The sequence below is a fragment of the Danio rerio genome, chromosome 24, assembly GCF_052040795.2.
Source record: "Danio rerio strain M-AB ecotype USA chromosome 24, GRCz13ab, whole genome shotgun sequence".
NCBI classification, from domain to species: domain Eukaryota; kingdom Metazoa; phylum Chordata; class Actinopteri; order Cypriniformes; family Danionidae; genus Danio; species Danio rerio.
The window spans coordinates 43,447,501-43,467,426 of NC_141044.1; the positions used below are offsets into that span (position 1 = coordinate 43,447,501).

General features: G+C 37.4%; 2 protein-coding genes across 47 annotated transcripts in view; both read left to right on the forward strand.

Moving 5' to 3' along the window:
* The window catches only part of katnip (katanin interacting protein), a 1,410,884-nt gene that overhangs the window by 1,005,540 nt on the left and 385,418 nt on the right, over positions 1–19,926 (forward strand). The gene's annotated exons all lie outside the window — the stretch shown is intronic.
* The window catches only part of LOC100001114, a 139,846-nt gene that overhangs the window by 25,959 nt on the left and 93,961 nt on the right, over positions 1–19,926 (forward strand). For 25 of the 46 annotated variants that reach the window (XR_015525278.1, XM_087309991.1, XM_087309998.1 and 22 more), the window contains exon 3: positions 1,067–1,123. The exons of the other annotated variants lie outside the window; for them this stretch is intronic. Coding sequence is in view for 24 of the 25 variants with exons in the window: in XM_087309991.1 (XP_087166117.1) it covers positions 1,067–1,123 (57 nt within the window). In the remaining variant the exon portion in view is untranslated. The remainder of the gene's footprint in view (positions 1–1,066; positions 1,124–19,926) is intronic. 46 annotated transcript variants of the gene reach the window in all.

The following is a 19,926-nucleotide window of genomic DNA, read 5'->3' on the forward strand; positions in this document are numbered from 1 at the left end:
TATTTCATTGCATTTCTATTTTGTATCTTATTGCTTTCTTTTATATTGCGTTCAGTTTTCATTTCATCTCATTAAATTGCATTTCAGTTTTTGTTGGTGATTTTATTTTATATTGTATTGATTTTTGGTTTATTTTATTACATTGCATTCTTTTCCTTTCTTTTTATTGCGTTATTTGGCTTTTAGTTTGTATTTGCTTTTATTGAGTTGTATTTTAGATATTATTGATTTTTATACGCAGTTGCATTTTCTGTTTTTATTCTATTGCATTGCACGTTGTTGTTTTATTTTCGTTTATTTGTATTTTATTGCATTTTAATTTGGTTTTATTTTATTTCATTGCATTTATTTTTATTGCTTTATTTTGGCTTCTTTCCTGGTGCACAGCATTTTATATTTTATTTAATTGCATTTATGTATTGCTTGGTTTTATATAACTTTTAATTTGTTTTATTTCATTAAATAGCATTTAATTTTTGTTGATGATTTTAGTTTACGTTTAATTGCATCTTGTTTTAATTTTATTTTATTGCATTGCTATCTTGTATAGTATTGCTTTCTTTTATTTTGCGACGAATTTAGATTTTTATTAATGCATTTATTTTATCTTGCATTGCATTTTAGTTTTTAGTTCAAAAACTTATGTTTTATATATATATTTTTTATACTATTGCATTTTTTTAGTACTTTTTCTATATCATTTCATTAAAAAAATAGGATATTTAGGATCTTATTCTTTCTTCTTTTTCTGACATGACACCATATATAAATGCCAACCCATTTGTTTTTTAATGTTTGCAGACATGTTCTTGTTTGCAAACAGGCCTCTCCTTTTACAATATGCTTTGAAGTTCAGCGCACATCGCTGTGTAAAGTCAAGTCATCCTCTGCTGTTCTCTGATCTGTGTGAATCTTTTGTTGGCGTCTGATTGACTTGCAGGACATTGTTTGCTTTGAACAAACTTGTGTTTGTCTGGAATCTTCTGTTGCCTTTTGAGGATTTTACCTTTCAGACGCATGTAATTGTTGAGTCTGCATGTGTGTGTGTGTGTGTGTGTGTGAACAGATCCAGGTACAGTAGTGGAGAAAGGACAGCAGGAAGCTCAAAGGGTTCATAAATCCGGTAAGAGACGCCTCAGATTTTCTCGTCGCCTCAGTTTAGTTTCGGGTGTCGCTCCATTACTTTAGTTTTGCTTGTTTCCCGTCATGCTCATCTTCTGTTCAGGTCATTAGATTTGTCTGATGGAGAAGTTGCTCGTCTCTTTGGGTCTGGAGGAGATTTTAGCATAGTTTAAATGCATGTTAGCGAACACCATCTTTCTTTCATCTGTATTTTGAGCATCTTTTGTCATATGATTTCTGTCTGTGGGATTTGTGGTTTATTTTCAGCATTTCCTATTTGCATGAGATGTGTTTGTAGACATGAGTTTGTCAAACAGGTGCGTATGCTGTTCATCATTTGGTAGTCAAATTAAAATAAGCAAACTTCATAATGCTAAAATTGGCTCTTTCAGCAGTTCAGACAGTATGATCCTCTGGTTTATCAGGGTTAGGGTTAATAGCTGTATATTTTTAAAAATTCTACTTTGTAAAGTCATTTATTTTGCTCACGCTTTACAGCGAGGCTCTGTTAGGCAATGCATTTATTAACTTGAATAAACAATGAGCAGTGGCCTCAAAAGAAGACCAGAGCAACGCCTTCAAAATGTTGAAGTACCACATGCCCACATGAAAAAGTTACTGTAGTAAAAAACATTATGCATACATTATTACAACTTTTGTTAATGAACGTTCCAGCATACTGCAGTACAGGGCTCGAAATTGCGACCATTTTGGTCGCATATGCACCCAAAAATTAATCTATGCGACCTCATAATATATCTGGGCGCATTAGTGCGACTGCAGATAATGGTTGTAGTGCGACCTGTTTTGATTTTTTGTAAAAACGTGCTGAATCGCTCTTCCCTGCTGCTATATTGGTTCATATTAGCTGTCAATCACTCAAGGTATTCCGCTGTCAGATGACAGGGAAGGAGCTTTTATGACCACAAGAAATGCAAACGGCTGAAGAGTGAAAACTTAAAGCACACAGGTTTGCAAACCCCACCTAAAGTTGAGGCGCAGATGAGAGCGATCATGACGTGGGGAATATTGATCCACCAGCTAAGATCAATCGAGTACGCGCTTCTTGGAGAAGGTGCCCGAATCTCGATGCGTTGCATTCACTGCGTGTTCAGCGCAAATGTCCGCTAAAAGTCAAATCTAATACTGTATCATCGCCAAAGAAGCTTGCCTTTACTAAGTTTACACTGAAACTGCGTCTCATAACAAACAGCGGTATTGCGCCGGTGCTCAACCTGCTGATAAATGGGGTCGGCTGACTCGCCTGCTTTTCCACAAACACAGAAAAATTAAAATCAGCTCAGACTGAACATTTAAATTGACACAAACTGAAACCAAAACCTTTAAAGAGTGATAGAAGTGAGACTTTACTTCCTTTCTTTTGCCTATTCTTTCTTTAGGTGTATATTGTTTTTTTTTATTTAGTTACTGATGACTGCTTTGCAGCTTTCAGCCTTGAATTGAATGATTTATTATAATCTTTTGTTTGTTTTGTAGCAGAAATATTATTTATTAAACTGACATGCATATATAAACAGCAGTACAAAATACATATTTCTTACTGCAATGCTTCATTTTTGTTTGATGCAAACTATACATTTATTTTTCATAAAGTAACAGACTTTTATAGCAGATAACTCGCATTCATGCACATTCAAGGCAGCATGATGATGAGAAATGTATTTCATTGTTACTATTATTGTCATTTTCATCATCATTAATATTCTATAATTATTAGACATTCATTTTGGAATTATTGCACACAAATATCAATGTCATCTCAGCATTAGTTATAGTTGTTTGTGGTTTTTGTTAGTCCTAATTGATGTTGTTTTAAAATACAATAAGTCCCTTAAAATACTATTTGCAGCGGTGCTCAATCATTTTTGGTGGGTGCTTCTAAATTTTTTCTGGTGCTCCTAAATTTTTAGCACCGGTGCTACCAAGTAAAAAAGTTAATTTCGAGCCCTGCAGTATTACCTGTAGTGAACTAAAAAAGGTTGTAGTATACTTCAGTTCTTCAGTGAACTGTGGTGTGTTGCAGTACAATCACCCTATAGTTAACTCAATCATCCTCAAGATGGCGCTGGTGTTCTGGAAACATCTCTATGAGTCTCCCACATGAGTTGTGCATTTCCAGACATTCATCACGAATCTGGAAAGTTTCCTCTGCAGATTTTGCAGGTAGTAAAAGTAGGACAGTGAATATATATATCTGTGAGCTGCAGTCGACACGGCTGTCCAGGGAAAACAGCCTGCATGTATTCATTATTATAGTATATTTGTGGATGCTGCATGATGCCTGCTGCATGAGACTAGAGCTGGATTGATTGATTGATTGATTGATTGATTGATTTAATTAGCTATGTTTCCGTCCAAAAACTGGAATATTGCATAATAAATGTGCGAGTGTTTCCATCCAATGAGAAACAAAAGAGAACCAAACCATCACTTCTTAATAAACCTGCACAGATATTGCTGAGAGAAGTGTAGTTTGAGCCACTGTGGTGTTTTATTCTCCTCTAATAAATGAGCTGCGGCTCAGAAGACGAAACGCAATGAACGCCGTACATTTTGGAGGCACGATACGCTCTTTGTTAGCGCAGACAGATGCTCAAGAAAGTTCTGGAGGGAATGATAATAGAATAATAATAATACTGAAGCACTGTGATGACGGACTGACAGTTGGTTTGTTGATATGTGAACAGGTTATTGAGATTGGCTGTGTTGTGTCAGGTTCCAGGGGCGGAGCCAGCACGAGCAGCCAGGCTGACACAGAGGCTAGCAAGATTGCTAATGAGTGCATGATTTAATAAAGTGATATTCTGAGTTCAAAAGCGATGGTCTACATCAGGGGTCACCAAACTTGTTCCTGGAGGGCCGGTGTCCTGCAGATTTTAGCTCCAACCCTAATCAAACACACCTGAACAAGCTAATCAAGGTCTTATTAGGTATACTTAAAACATCCAGGCAGGTGTGTTGAGGCAAGTTGGAGCTAAACCCTGCAGGGACACCGGCCCTCCAGGACCGAGATTGGCGACCCCTGGTCTACTGTTTAACATGACAGCGGTGATGGCAGCATGTTGTCTGCCATGTCATTTGGGATGCCATGTTGAGCGTTGTTGCACTGAAAACATTATATATTTTCGAAATCGAATCGAATCGTTCGGTTTGTAATGTGTACCGAACCGAAAGTCTCTTACCGAACGGTTCAATACGAATACGCGTATCGTTACACCCTTGATGTAGACTGCCTAATCTTGGCCATGGCGCTCTTGTAAAAAAGATTTTTAATCTCAATGCGTCTTTCCTGGTAAAATTAAAAAGGTTATCATAATAATAATAATAATAAATAGACCAAAACAAAGACAGCCGTTTCATGCATTTTCAAGGCAGAATATCTGACTTCAGCATTGTTTTTCAGATAACCCTCTCAAGGCAGGCATTGCCGATTTGCAACAGTTAAAAATTAAAGGCCCGTGCACACCGAGACGTTTCTTGCTTGCGTTTTCTGTCGACGTTTAACACCTTGCGACTAAATAACTGGCGTCAATGTGATCGTGCACACCAACGCGCAAAACGCCAGGCGCAAAAGCATCATTTAAAAAGAAACGCCTCATACTCGCTTTTTTGTTTTGACGCAACTCGTCAAAACCTTCTCCACCAATCAGATCGGCACTTTTGTTCACGTGCACGGAGCTGCTGAAGTTACAGTAAACAGCACTTGGAGGCGCTCAAGCGCAAAACTGTCAATGTGAGTGTGTAACGAAGGCCAGCTAGTGTGCGCTGTGCAGGTAAACCTCACTCCTCTGACCTCTAAAGGTGCTCTAGCGACAGACACTAGAGGCCATGGTCTTTAGCCTCCTTGGTAGAGCAACCGACTCCCATGCGGAAAGTCGCCGGTTCGATTCCAGCTTGGAGTGGGTTGAGTGGCGTAGGACTGGTAGGGTTACATTGGTGCCGTGACCCAGATGAGAGTGAGGTTTAGGGGGGTGAGTGTAACAGTGGCCAGCTAGTGTGTGCAGTGCAGGTAAACCTCACTCCTCTGACCTCTAAAAGTGCTCTAGCGACAGACGCTAGAGGCCATGGTCTTTAGCCTCCTTGTTAGAGCAACCGACTCTCATGCGGTACATCGCCGGTTGGATCCCAGCTCGGAGCGGGTTGGGCGGTGTAGGACCGGTGGGGTTACAAGTGCACATTGAAGACAACGCCCAGAGGCGATATGAACGTGGAAACTCGTTAAAACGCTGACGTTAAACGCAAACGAAAAGCGTCTCGGTGTAAAGGAGCCTTAACTACCTTATTACTCCAGATACATATTTTTTTAAAGTTTTTTTAATCAGAAGTACCACTGCAGGACTTGGTTGTCCATTAGCAACAAACAGTTTCCCCACTTGCACAGATGACACAAAAGACAAAAACTGTTTCTTGCAGTACCACATGACTAAGTGACTTGGAAACATGACCTACTCAATGAGGATTTGAGATATTGGATTTGGATCCCATGTTGTTTTTTTGTTGTTCTGCCACAGAAAAGCAATTTGGTACATTGTTTGAAAAGTTGTATATAAAAAGTTATTGTTCATATCATATTCAGTCGTCAGTGTCTAATTACCACACTAGGCCAATGTTGCAAATCTGCAACATCCCAGAACGCCTGCATGTTACGCCCTATTCACACGGGGCGTCAGCGTCAACGCTTCCCATTCACTTTGAATGGGTGACGTCAGGCGTTGCCGAACTGCATTGTGGATCCGTCGGCGCCGATTCAGAAGCGTTCCTCGCTGCAGAGGTTGGGACCAGCTAAACTTTTCAAGAGCCGACGGAAGCGTCAGCCAATCAGATCGCTGTATCCAAATACACCAGCTCAGACAGTGGCCTATTGCTGACTGAATTTCATTGGCTGACGCTTCTATGACGATCGTTTCAGCTCCAACTTCAGACACGCCCTCTGTCAAGCGTTGACGCTGAAGCCCCGTGTGAATAGGGCGTTAAGCTCTCTCTAAAAAAAATAGTCAGGATTCTATTGTACTTCCCCATATGATGATTTTCCCCAAATATCAGATTTTTCCTGTTTCTAAAACTTAATTTGAGGCTGAGAGGGATAAACAAGAATGTTCTTAGCATGTTTCTGAAATAGCTGCGAACATATTAGGGTGTTTTAATGCTCTAGAAGAGTCAAAAACTAACATACAGCACCTCTAAATGTCATTTTAAGCTGAATTGACCTTATTCTAAAATGCGGAAGTGCGCCTGTTTTCGCGATTGTCTTAGGACTTCCGATTTAGTCGCCTATGGGAGAAATGACTAGGAATAATAAACGGCAAAAACGGTCAAACTACTCGCTCAACAAACAAATGTTTGCATGACTACACAGACCAAGTAGCATAATATAATAAGAAAATATTAAATTGCAACATCAAGCAGCGTAACGAGCAGTTTTTAACGTCAAAAAATGAATGAAAGTGAATGTGACCGGAAGTCGCAAGACAAAAAGATTCAAATGGCAGCGCCCGCTCGACAGCTGAGAATAAGGTGAATACTAGTGTCTTGAAGAATATGTAGTCTAATATTATGTCATCATGGTAAAAATAAAATAAATCAGTTATTAGAAATGAGTTATTAAAACTTATGTTTAGAAATGTGTTATAAAAATATTCCTTCCCTTAATAAAGGCTTCTTTCTCGTTATGTAGTTAATAACAAAAGATATACAACGTGTTTTTGGCTGTGAGATGTAGTTTGGACGAAGTTGTTGGCGATTCCTCCTGTTGTAAAGTCATGCAATGTGAAAGCCCCTGTCGCTGATCCGTCTTGCAGTGTAAACACAGCCGCGACAAAACGCTAGCGCAGATAGTCATGCAGTCGTGTCACAAATGTTTCGACACTGCTTTGAAAATCATGAACTCGACATAAAGGGACCAAAACAAAGACAGCTGTTCCGGCATGTAACGCACATTTTTAAAGCAGAATATCTGACCCCAGCAGTGTTTTTCAGATAAGCAACAATGTTCACTGAGCACGTTTCTGGATATCTGCTAACATATTATGGTGTTTTGATGCTTTAGAAGAGTCAAAAACTTACACACAGCACCTTCAAATGTCACTTTAAGCTGTATAGAAGTGTCTTGAAGAAAATCTATTTAAATATTATTCACTGTCATCATGACAAAGAGAACATAAATCAGTTATTAGAAATGAGTTAAAACTATTATGTTTAGAAATGTGTTTAGAAAATCTTCTTTCCCTTAATAATATCTTATGATTTCATAATAATGTTAATTCTGACTTTAAATGTAGTCTTTTTAATGCCGACACTTCCATCATGCAAGTTTATTTTGTGCAATATTCCAAAATATGCATACAAACATGTGGATGGAAACCTAGCTAGCTCATGGTTGATTGATTGACAGGTGTGATTTACTAACCAGCACTGTTGTTCTCTTTCTGTCTGCTGTCTTTCTGCCCTGCGTGGTGTCTGTTTGTCCTCGCTTCAGACAACTAAGATCTTCTGCTCGTGGCTGCAGTTTCCTCACAGCACCTTCTCTTCTCTTGCTTTACGCTGCTGAATCTTCTGGAAACACGTTCCTGACACCGTCTTCAAAAGAGGACTTGAGATGCGTGCAAAGCAAAAGCATTATTCCACATCTAGTTTGACCGCTGAATCTTTTTTAATGCAATAATAACAGCATGTGGCACGGATAAGCAGGTGATTGTAGGGCCTTATGAAACTGATTTCTTTATTTTTCACCACAGTTTAACGTTCTTTTGGTGTTTTCTTTTTTGTTCTGTGCTCAATTTTAATGGTTAAATTAATTTTTAGTCATTAGGAAAGTGCATAATCATTTGAAGTTTGTTAAAGGTGTAACAATCATCATTTTTTTTAGGACAGATGAAATCTATTTAATTTTTTTTTCAGGTTTTTATTATTTTGAAATTATAATTGCAATTATGCCTGTCACAATATCTATTTTTAATAATAATATTCTATTTTTTAAATCAATTTAAGACCATTTTTGCCACTTATTATATAATGCCAGAATTACAATATAATATCATCACAATGCAAGTGCACTCTTCCAGAGAACACATCGTATTTTTGTCTTAATTTAATCTAAATATAGTCATTTTACAAATAAATTTTTGAAATCAGAATTTGAAAATGCAAACACTAAATAAATGATAGTATATATTAACCCAAAAGTGCAAGGTAAAGAGTAACCGAGGCTGTAATATCTGCTAGCAGATCTATTTTCAGCTGTCAGAAACCCACATGAGAATATACTATAGTCATTTAAAGTAAATACTACAATGTTTTTAACCATACTGGCACTGACACCTTCATTAGAGATAGAGATGCTGCTCAATCAGCATGCACAAATGTTGATAGAATTGGTTTTTATGTATGACTAATAATACAGTTGAAGTCAAAATTATTCGCCATCCTTTGAATTTTTTCTTCTTTTTTTAAATATTTCCCAAATAATGTTTAACAGAGCAAGGAAATTTTCACAGTATGTCTAATAATATATTTTCTTCTGGAGAAAGTCTTATTTGTTTTATTTAGGCTAAAATAAAAACAGTTATTAATTTTTTAAACACCATTTTAAGGAAAATATTATTAGCCCCTTTAAGCTATATATATATTTTAATAGTCTCCAGAACAAACCATCACTATACAATAACTTGCCTAATTACCCTAACCTGCCTAGTTAACCTAATTAACCTAGTGAAGCCTTTAAAAGTCACTTTGAGCTGTATAGAAGTGTCTTGAAGAATATCTAGTCTAATATTATTTACTGTCATCATGGCAAAGAGAAAATAAATCAGTTATTAGAGATGAGTTATTAAAACTATTATTATTAGAAATGTGTTGAAAATCTTCTCCCAGTTAAACAGAAATTGGGGAAAAAAATAAACAGGTGGTCTAATAATTCAGAGGGGTCTAATAATTCAACTGTATATTGCATCACCAGAAATGATTGATCACGTATTGTCAAATAATCAATATACTGATCATTGTGACGGGCGTAATTGCAATTAAAATTCATGATTAATTTAGGTCTCCAAATATTTGCAATTTATGAACGGTTTAAAAAAATGTTTAGGGGATCTTCATGTTTAAGTGTGAACTCCTTTTGATTTTCCTTTGAATCTCTTTGATCTTTCCCAGATTCCTTGTTTCTCTGAATTCCATTTTACTTTGTAATATTTCAATTATTATGTAAATAATGTCATACTATTAATAATATTATTATTATTATTCTGATGATAATGATGGTGATAATAGTAATAATAATAGTAATAATAATAATAATTGGGCCCTATTACGCATCCAAGATGTAGTTTGTCACAAGGCATTCTTTGTTTTTATATGTAGCACACCATGATGCCTTAGAATGTTCACTATGTAGGCGGCTCTTTACGTTTTAGAACACAGTCATGGCTGTGTTAACTGTGTGCATTTAACTGTACACTGCAAAAAATGCATTTTTACTTAGATTTTTTTGTCTTCTATGTAGTCCAAATATCTACAAATTCTTATATCAAGATGCATTTTCTAGGCAAGCAAAACATATTGTCTTGTTTTCAGAAATTATATGCTAATTTTATGCTAATTTTAAATGAGTTTTTCTTTAAAACGAGCTAAACAATCTGCCAATGGGGTAAGCAAAATATCTTATATTTTCTTTTGGCATAATTTTATTTTGCTTACACATTGGCAGATTATTTTGCTGGTTTTAAAGAAGAACTCACTTCATTTTGGCATAGTATTTCCTAAAACAAGACAATGTGTTTTGCTTGTCTAGAAAATTCTTCTTGATTTAATTTTTTTTAGATATTTGGACCACATAGAAGACAAAAAATCTAAGAAAATCTTTTTTTTTTTGCAGTGTAAAGTTTGACACGATAATTTTTTAATAACTTTAAAATCAAAAGGAATTATTAATTAAGTTAAGACCAATTATTTAAAAATAATGACTACGTTTACGTGGACATCAGTAATCAAATTATTCGCCTTAATAATAAGACCATAATATGATGGTGTTTACATGAGTTGTTCGTTCCATGATTTGACATGTGATAGCACATAGCGCGGTGACACAATGATGTTAATTGAACTATACACATTTCCTCTGGAGTTGTGTAATTTCATGTAATTTCAGATCTTTCATTTTTAATTTGTCGACTTTACCTGCAGTTCGGCACTTTCACTTTCATTCAGGAACATTTCATGCACACCCACCATGACAAACCAGATATTGGATACGAGGAACTCCTGGAAGAGTGTAGTTTTAATGGAGTTTAATATTGCACGCCATAGCAATGCATGTGTCTTTGGTCCTTCACTGACACTGACGATAGTAGGTGCAGAGGGTAGTGTCAAAATGCGGAGAAAGTCTTACACGATGGTAATGGTTTGATTGCTGTGTTTACATGTCTGTACTGCACTTCAGTAATGCCACTGAAATCAGCATACTCCTCATGTCTTCATTTTATTTCTGCTTTGTTAGATTATGACCATAGTCGTTTTAAGGTCATACAAAATGACCTTGCGCTGTTTACATGGTGGTCTCTTAATCAGAGTGTCGTCTTAATCATATTAAAATCAGATTATTGGTGTCCATGTAAACATACTCTGTTGCTTTTGTTTTGTTTTTTAAATTTAGTATCCTGTATTGAGAATTTGGGTCTCACGCTTTACACCGTATCAGCACTGTAAAAATGCAATTGATTTGTGTTGGGAGAACATGAAGGAATTAACTTAACGCATTAGTTGGTACAAATTTAAGTGGATTGAACATGTAACAATTAAGTTTTGTCTAGAAAACCCCTCAATTATTGTTGTATCAGCTCCTTTTACATTAGTCGTTTGAATAAACAGCAAACATAACTTTTTGAGTGGCTGTAAGTAAATTTACTCCTATAATTTGTCATCAGATATGATATGGTAGGTTTTATAGGGTCAAAGAAACCCTTTCCTCTTCCTCCTTTTTGGCAAAGTCATCTGAGGCTGACTGTAGAGCAGCAACAAACACGCGTCCCCCCAAAGGCTCATAGGAAAACAGATCTTTTGAGGGAATCATAGCTCAGAGTGAGAGTTGATATATCTGCTGATGACGGGGCAGAGTCACGCACACGCACACACACGCCGGCTGACATCAGCCTCTGGATCCAAACATACAGTACACACACACTCTTATATATGTGGTTTATGAGGACTCCCAATAGGTGTAATTTAATTTGTTCTGTAAAAACTGCTTATATTATATATGACAATCACATTCTAAAGACATGATTTTTAAGGGTTTTGAGTTTTTAATTCTAAATCATGTCCTTGTAAACCACCTTAACAGTGTCATAGCCATGTCATTATACAAATGTATGTCCTTGTAAACTTACATAAACCAGAAAACATATGCACACTCTGGCTAACATCAGCCACAGCATCCAAACATACACATAATTAAGTTATATGTATATATTTAAAAACGTATATGGACTTACAAGGACTTTGCATTGCTGTAATGTAATTTGTACTGTAGAACTGCTCATTATATAACTCTACCACTAAAAACAACCCCCACAGAAAACTGTGGTCAAATTTAAATGCCAAAAGACCCTGTTTAACATGATTTTTAGGCGTTTTGAATTATAAATCCCGTCCTTGTAAACCACATTAACAGTGCAATACCTACTTTAGGTACCTGTACCCATGTCATTATACAGATTTATGTTTTTGTAAACCACATACCCCAGAACACAAACACTGGCTAACATCAGCCACAAAATCCAAACATACACGCACATACTTGTATGTAAATTCTTATAATGTATATATGGTTTATGAGGACTTCCTATAGGTAAAATGTAATTTGTACTGTAAAACTGCTCATTATATAACTCTACCACTAAAAACAACCCTCAGCGGAAACTGTGACCAAATTTACATGCCCAAAAAGACCCGGTTAAGCATGATTTTTAAGCATTTTGAAATATGAATTAGAAATCATGTCCTTGTAAACCACCTTAACAGAGTAATGCATACTGTAGGTACCCATACCCATGTCATTATACACATTTATGTCCTTGTGAACCACATAAACCAGAACATGCATGTACACACTGGCTAACATCAGCCTCAGCATCCAAACATACACACACCCACACACACACATACTTATATGTATATACTTATAATGTATATATGGTTTATGAGGACTTCCTATAGGTGAAATGTAATTTGTACTGTAAAACTGCTCATTATATAGCCCAAAAAACCCTGTTTAGCATGATTTTTAAGCATTTTGAATTATGAATAATAAATCATGTCCTTGTAAACCACCTTATCAGTGTAATACCAACTGTAGGTACCCATACCCATGTCATTATACTAATTTCTGTCCTGGTAAACCACATCAACCAGAACACGCATGTCCTGCGCACACACACACACACTTGCTAAGTTCAGCCTCAGAATCCAAACATACACACCCATACTTGTGTATATACTTATAACGTATATGTGGTTTACAAGGACTCCCTATAGGTGAAATTTATTCTGTTCTGTAAAAACTGCTTATTTAGTGTAATACACCTAAAACCAACCCTCACTTGGAAACTGTGGCAAATTTAAAATGCCAAAAGATCCAGTTAAGCATGATTTTTAAGCATTTTCCAATAAGAATTATAAATCATGTCCTTGTAAACCAACTTAACAGTGTAATAACGAGGTCATACCCATGTCATTATACAATTTTGTGTCCTAGTAAATCACATAAATCAGAACACACACATACGCGCACACACACACTCGATTTGCTGACTTTCAGGCCTCTTTCAGCGAATGCAAGCACTTTAGTCCAATTCAAGTCAACATGATGTGTAAGTTAACCTTGTTTACTTTGCATAGTTTTGATGTGAACAGTTCCTTTAAATGCACTATTGGGTATTTTTGTGACATTTTAGGCTGCTAGTTAATATTAGATATCCATAAATTGTATGTTTTTGTATGCACTAAAGCATAACTCAAAGCCATATCTAAAGGAACACCATCTCTGAATGTTCTGTCCCTGTCTGAAATGTTGCATTATTGAAATCGAACTGTTTGTGAATGCAGCTTCATGTTGACTTTTCTTGACTAAAGAGAGCTTTATTTGTAGTGACAATCACATTAGCTGTCGTTTGCATGTTAATAAGCATCACAAACACACACACATCAGTCTGATGGACATTCTTTGTTAATTGTCATACAGCAGTCGCCCAAAGATACTTGTGTTCTCATTGCTTTAATTGATTACATGAAATAAACATTCACAAATATATGCATATGCAACACACACACACACACACACACACACACACACACACACACACACACACACGCACACGTTCCTTCGTCCTCTTGTCTGGCCATGTTAAAGCTCACTGCTCTTGGAGACCTCAACTGACACACACACACAGTGTCATTTATATAAGTCTACTATCAGGCTGTCCAGACAGATCAGTGCAGATGTGACTGCTCAGTGAGATCATTGAGTGTGTGTGTTGTTTTGATACCTATAGAGGCGGTCACGTAATATCAAAGTATAAAATTAACAATTTATTTGATTTAATGCACATCCGATCAATTTTATTTATTAGTTGTAGTTTTGTTGCGCTTGATTTCAGTTTATTTCAGGTCTGACTCAGTTTTAGCTCATGTTTTTTCTCATGCATCTCGCTTTGATTGATTGATTATTGATTGTGTTTATTGAACTTAAAATAATTGAAATAATGTTGATTTTTTTTTTTTCTTATTTAGGCTGTGAATTTATTAAATTGTTATTTCTGCATAATAAACTAGCTGCTGTTATCATTTGAATATATAACCAGGGAACATTTTATATCACTTGAAAATTCCCAGTTTAAAGTGGTTTGAGTTTTTCTTTTATTATGTAAACTTGATGAATTACATTTTTTTTGTTTCAAATTTAAATGTTTGGATTTATAGCCTATTTTTTGCATAAAATATTGCTTTAATGTTTGAAGACCTGTTTATATACAGACCACTAAATGCCAATGTTTTAAAGGAAATGAATATATCATCAAATACTCCTAATTTTTAATTACAAAAAAACTAAACTTTTCATATTCTAATCGATTTCTGAAGACAATACTCTAAAGATCTTTCAGATGGAATCAGTAAGTAATAAATAATAGGTTTTATATCAAGTTTGATTGAAATGGTACCAGATGTACATCTAATAAAACAAAACATTTTCAAACACGCATAATACACTGAGAATGTTCGACTGGCCAAATTATAATTATTAATGTTATTTTCCCCCCTGAAGTTGTCAAATCTCATACTGTTATTTGAGCTAATGTTTCTATGCTGCTGAAAAAAACTCTCTGAAGCTCTGTTTGGTTCTGCAAAAGTGATGATCTGACTGTTTTCACACGTACACACACGCACATGCACGCTCTGCTCACTGACTGCTGTCGTTTTCATGACCTCTGATGATGTACATGTCCAGTTTTCTAGCGCCACACAAAGCTAATAAAGTTTTTGTCCACTGTATCTGACTCTCTCTAAACTCTGTCCTCCTCCTGGAAATCAGGTTAATTGCTTGTTTGTTACTGCGTTGGTTGAGTGCTTCAATGTTTGGTTAAAGCGCTTGAAACGGCTTGAAAACGTAGTTGGTTTGCTTTTGTAATACTTTGTAGAATGATTTAAAGGGTATAGTAACTAATAACTTAAAATATGAAATAACTTTTTATTTTTTAAGTTTTGCAATGCACTCTAATTACAACCACTTGTTCATTCAATTATTCATTTTCTGCCGCTTTTCCCGGGCCGGGTCGCGGGGGTAGCAGTCTTAGGAGAGAACCCCAGACACTACTTTCAGCTCCTCCGGGGGGATCCCAAGGCGCTCCCAGGCCAGACGAGAGACATAGTCCCTCCAGCATGTCCTGGGTCTTCCCTGAGGCCTCCTCCCGGTGGAACATGCCTGGAACACCTCCCTTGGTAGGCGTTCAGGAGGCATTCGAAACAGATGCCCGAGCCACCTCAGCTGACTTCTCTCAATGTGGAGGAGCAGCGGCTCTACTCAGAGCTCCTCCTGGGTGTCAGAGCTCCTCACCCTATCCATAAGAGTGCGCCCTGCCACCCCTCGAAGGAAACTCATTTCAGCCGATTGTATTTGAGATCTTGTCCTTTCGGTCATGACTCAAAGCTCATGACCATAGGTGAGAGTAGGAATGTAGATTGACCGGTAAATCAAGAGCTTTGCCTTTTGGCACGGCTCCTTCTTCGCCACAACGGACCGGTACATCGACCGCATTACTGCTGCCGCTGCACCAATCCGCCTGTTAATCTCATGTTCCATGCCTCCCTCACTCGTGAACAAAACCCAGAGATACTTAAACTCCTTCACCTGGGGTAAGGACTTTCCTCCAACCTGGAGATGATATTAAGAGGAGACTACAAGCGAATCCGGATCTCAGCGTTTGCAGATGAGAACATCTCTCAGGTGAACAATGTTCCTTCTTAGACACGTAAGTTATTGTTGTCGAGCGTCGTGTACACTGTTAATCCACACGTGACTCCAGGGGTCCGTTCTTTGTACGTGGATTACTCAGTTAGCTGGATTTGGATATTGACGATTTGACACGATCCAGGATCGTTTCGTTCTTCAAAGCTGATCCGAGAGATGTTGTCATGGCAACAGTTCTGCTAGGTCAAACCTGATCGGGAGCAGGTTTAATTCATATAAACAGGATTAGATCGGCTCAGTTTAAGCAAAGATAATACAGAAAGTATGTTCCCAATTCTGATATTTTCTTACAGTAGTAGTTATATACACTTGGGAAAATGGTACATACTTTTAAACTATATATATAAAGTTATAGTCATTAATAAAGTTATACATATTAATAAAATGTATGGAATCTGCACCCTCGAAATGAAAATACAAAGACTGCCACCTGGTGGTGCAAAGAGAAAACTTATTGATATGAACTTTTTAGATCGCTTTAGTACAAATTGTGTATAATAGAATTTTTTTTTTAAAGCAATAATACATTTATGCAGTCATAAACATGTTTTGATAGTTATTATGCCAGTGATTTGATGCTTCACAAAAGTTGCAGACGCCTTTACCAGTATGAAACTGCTTTTGTAAACAACCAGTTATTCTTTACACCGATTAAAAAACGGCTACTATAATGAAGAAAATCTTTTCTAAATGTGGAACTAAATACATTGATTTGCATTGAAATACACGATGAATACTATTGTCTTGACACATGAAAGAGTAAAGCCTGCAGCTCACAACAAATGTAGAAAGTTATTGCGTGTCATATTTAACAAGCCGTTTACTGCTAATTTGATGTAATTTTGCTCACATGGATAATTGAATATTAATCAGATGATGTCATTACGCTGCTGTGCCGTCAGCCAATCGTTGCATTGCTGATCATGATTTCGAGGATCGATAGATCTGTCCTTCACAACACACGCAGCGATCTCAGATCAGTTCATCCAGACATTCTAATCTGATTCGCGAACTTGTTTGAAGAACCAAATTAGCGAGAGATCAGGTATCAAGATGAAAAGATCCAGGATCTGCCAAATAATCTTAGATCATTTAAGCGAGGTACGAAGAACGGACCCCCGCTGCGCTCTCACAGAGAGAAAATGAAAACAAAACTTCACTGCAGCAAACTATAAAAGCAACACTTCACGCTTGTTTTGCCAACACAACGTGGCGTCTCTGTCGTCTAAACACTGTGACAGTAATGAATATTAATGAAGTTGCACAGTAGAGCGTGCTGATTGGTTTAAACCAAGCTTTACTCATGCATTAATGCATCACACTGTAAGACGTAATAAGACTCACTCTGGCACAGACGTCCAGTCTGCACGCTGGAATACACGCTATTATGTCATGACCGTGACGCAGCTTCAAAAATTTGTTTTAAACCGGAAGTACGAATTTGCTTGAAATAACGCAAAACCAACCAATTTACACTTTTTAGTGAAATATAGGTGTCCTAATAGTGTTTTTAGCAGTGTGGGACACATATACCTCTGTCAACAGCTCAAACACATGTGTTCTGGTGTTTCGTGACCCTTTAAAGGGAATGCGAGACGAGACCATTAACAACCGTAAATAAATTAAATTACCTGTTGAAATGACTGGTAATGAACATATACTTTCCTACAGTTTATGCAGTTATCAGAGAACAACTGAAGATATAGCATCGGAAGCTTCTGTGGGACTGCATCTTGACCCAGGGCTGTAGTTTTAGTGGTGTGACTCCAGCAGTGGTGTGTGTGTGTCTGCGCGCGGTGTGTCCCGCGGGAGCTCTATATGGGTCAGCCTGGCCTACTTGAGTCTGTTTTAGTGCTGGACGTCCCACAGCAGATGTGCTGGATCTGGAGTCCTGCGTCCCTGATTCTCCAGAGGACCAGGAGCTCCGAGTCCGGCTCTGATCCAGCTGTGCCCAAAACATTGACAACAACACAGATCTGTAAAGACGCACTGAAAGCACTCGTAGCTCATTTCTCTCCTCTATTATCGTGATGAAAATAATGTTGAGTTCATGCACTAGTTTGGCCGTAGGCAGTGAGTTTATTAAATTGTGATTTCTGCATTTTCAAACAACATAATACTATACAAATATATAACAATGGAAATATGTATACTCATTTCTCAGTTTTAAATTTGAGTAAATTATGCATATACACTACCTGACACAAGTCTTGCCGTGGATCTAATCAAATAATAACTCGACTTCTAGTTGATCATTTGGAAAAGATGCAGAAGGTGGATTTCTCTGATGAATCATCTGTTGAACTGCATCCCAATCATCAAACATACAGCAGAAGACCTACTCACAGAAATCAGTCAAGTTTGGTGAGGGAAACATCATGGTTTGGGGTTATATTCAGTATGGGGGTGTGCGAGAGATCTGCAACATCAACAGCCTGAGGTATCAAGACATTTGTGCTGCCCATTACATTACAAACCACAGGAGAGAGCAAATTCTCCAGCAGGAGAGCGCCCCTCATACTTCAGCCTCCACATCAAAGCTCCTGAAAGCAAAGAAGGTCAAGCTGCTCTAGGGTTGGCCAGCCCAGTCACCAGTTATGAACATTATTGAGCATGTCTGGTGTAAGATGAAGGAGGAGGCGTTGAAGATGAACACAAAGGATCTTGATGAACTCTGGGATCCTGCTGAACGCTTTCTTCTTCATTCCAGATGACTTTATTAATCAGTGATTTGACTCATGTCAGAGATGTATGGATGCAGTCCTCCAAGCTCATGATGGAGTCAGACACAATATTCATTCTGTCTCCACTGCAGCAGGACTTTATATTCTATACTGGACATTATTTCTGTTCAGTGATGACACTTTAGTCTAAGCAAAGTCAGACCGCACTGTACTTATGAAATCAAGGCATGATAATATTTTATTGGGGTCAAATAAGCGTCATCTAGAGGCCTTTGCCTTTTATATAAGACATTTCTGATACCAACTAATTAACTAGAAGTCAGGTTATTGTGTTGTGTTCTTCAAACCTATGTAGGCGACAACACTTTTGTCAGGTAGTGTATGTATGCATGTATGTTTGTTGTATAAATATATTCATTCATTCAATTTCCTTCGGCTTAATCCCCTTAGTCATCAGGGGTCGCCACAATGGAATGAACTGCCAACTATTACAGCATATATTTTACACAGCAGATGCTCTTCCAGCTGCAACCCAGTTCTGACAAACACACGCACACATACACACACACACACAGTTCATCAATTCCCCGATAGTGCATGTGTTTGGACTGTAAGGGAAACCACAGGAAACCCATGCCAACACAGGGAGAACATGCAAACTCCACACAGAAACGCCAACTGACCCAGCTGGGACTCGAACCAGCAACCTTCTTGCTGTGAGGCCACAGAGCCACCGTGTCGCTCTATATAAATATATAGTATTGTTAATTATGATTATAATGTAAATGTGATGTGATTTATTGTGGTCTGTTTGCTGAATACTAGTCATTTCTGTAAAGAAGGTAAAAAATACTATAGATAAACTTAAAACGGTATATTGCAATATTTAATTGTGTTATTGTCTGTCATTTTTTGTAAACTTTTATTACATATATAATTATTTTTGTATTATAGAATACTCTATATTTTCCCAGAGATGGGTTGCGGCTGGAAGGGCATCCACTGCGTAAAAACTTGCTGGATAAGTTGGCGGTTCATTCCTCTGTGGCGACCCCGGATTAATAAAGGGACTAAACCGACAAGAAAATGAATGAATACTCTATATTAAATATAGCAAGTCATAAAGTAAACAGTAATCCATTCTTTTATATTTATTCACAGAGCTCATGTTTAAATACTACTATATTTTAACAATGTAATTTACGCTCGCGGCCACTTTATTAGGTACACCTGTCTAACTGCTCATTAATGCAAATTTCTAATCAGCCAATCACATGGCAGCAACTCACTGCATTTAGGCATGTAGACATGGTCAAGACGATCTGCATGCTGTTCAAAGCGAGCATCAGAATGGAGAAGAAAGGAGATTTAAGTGACTGAACATGGCGGATGGGCTACAGCAGCAGAAGAGCACACCGGGTGCCGCTCCTGTCAGCTAAGAACAGGAAACCGAGGCTACAATTCACACAGACTCACCAAAACTGGACAATAGAAGATTGGAGAAACGTTGCTGCTCTGATGAGTCTCCATTTCTGCTGACACATTCGGATGCTCGGCTCACAATTTGGTCTCAACAACATG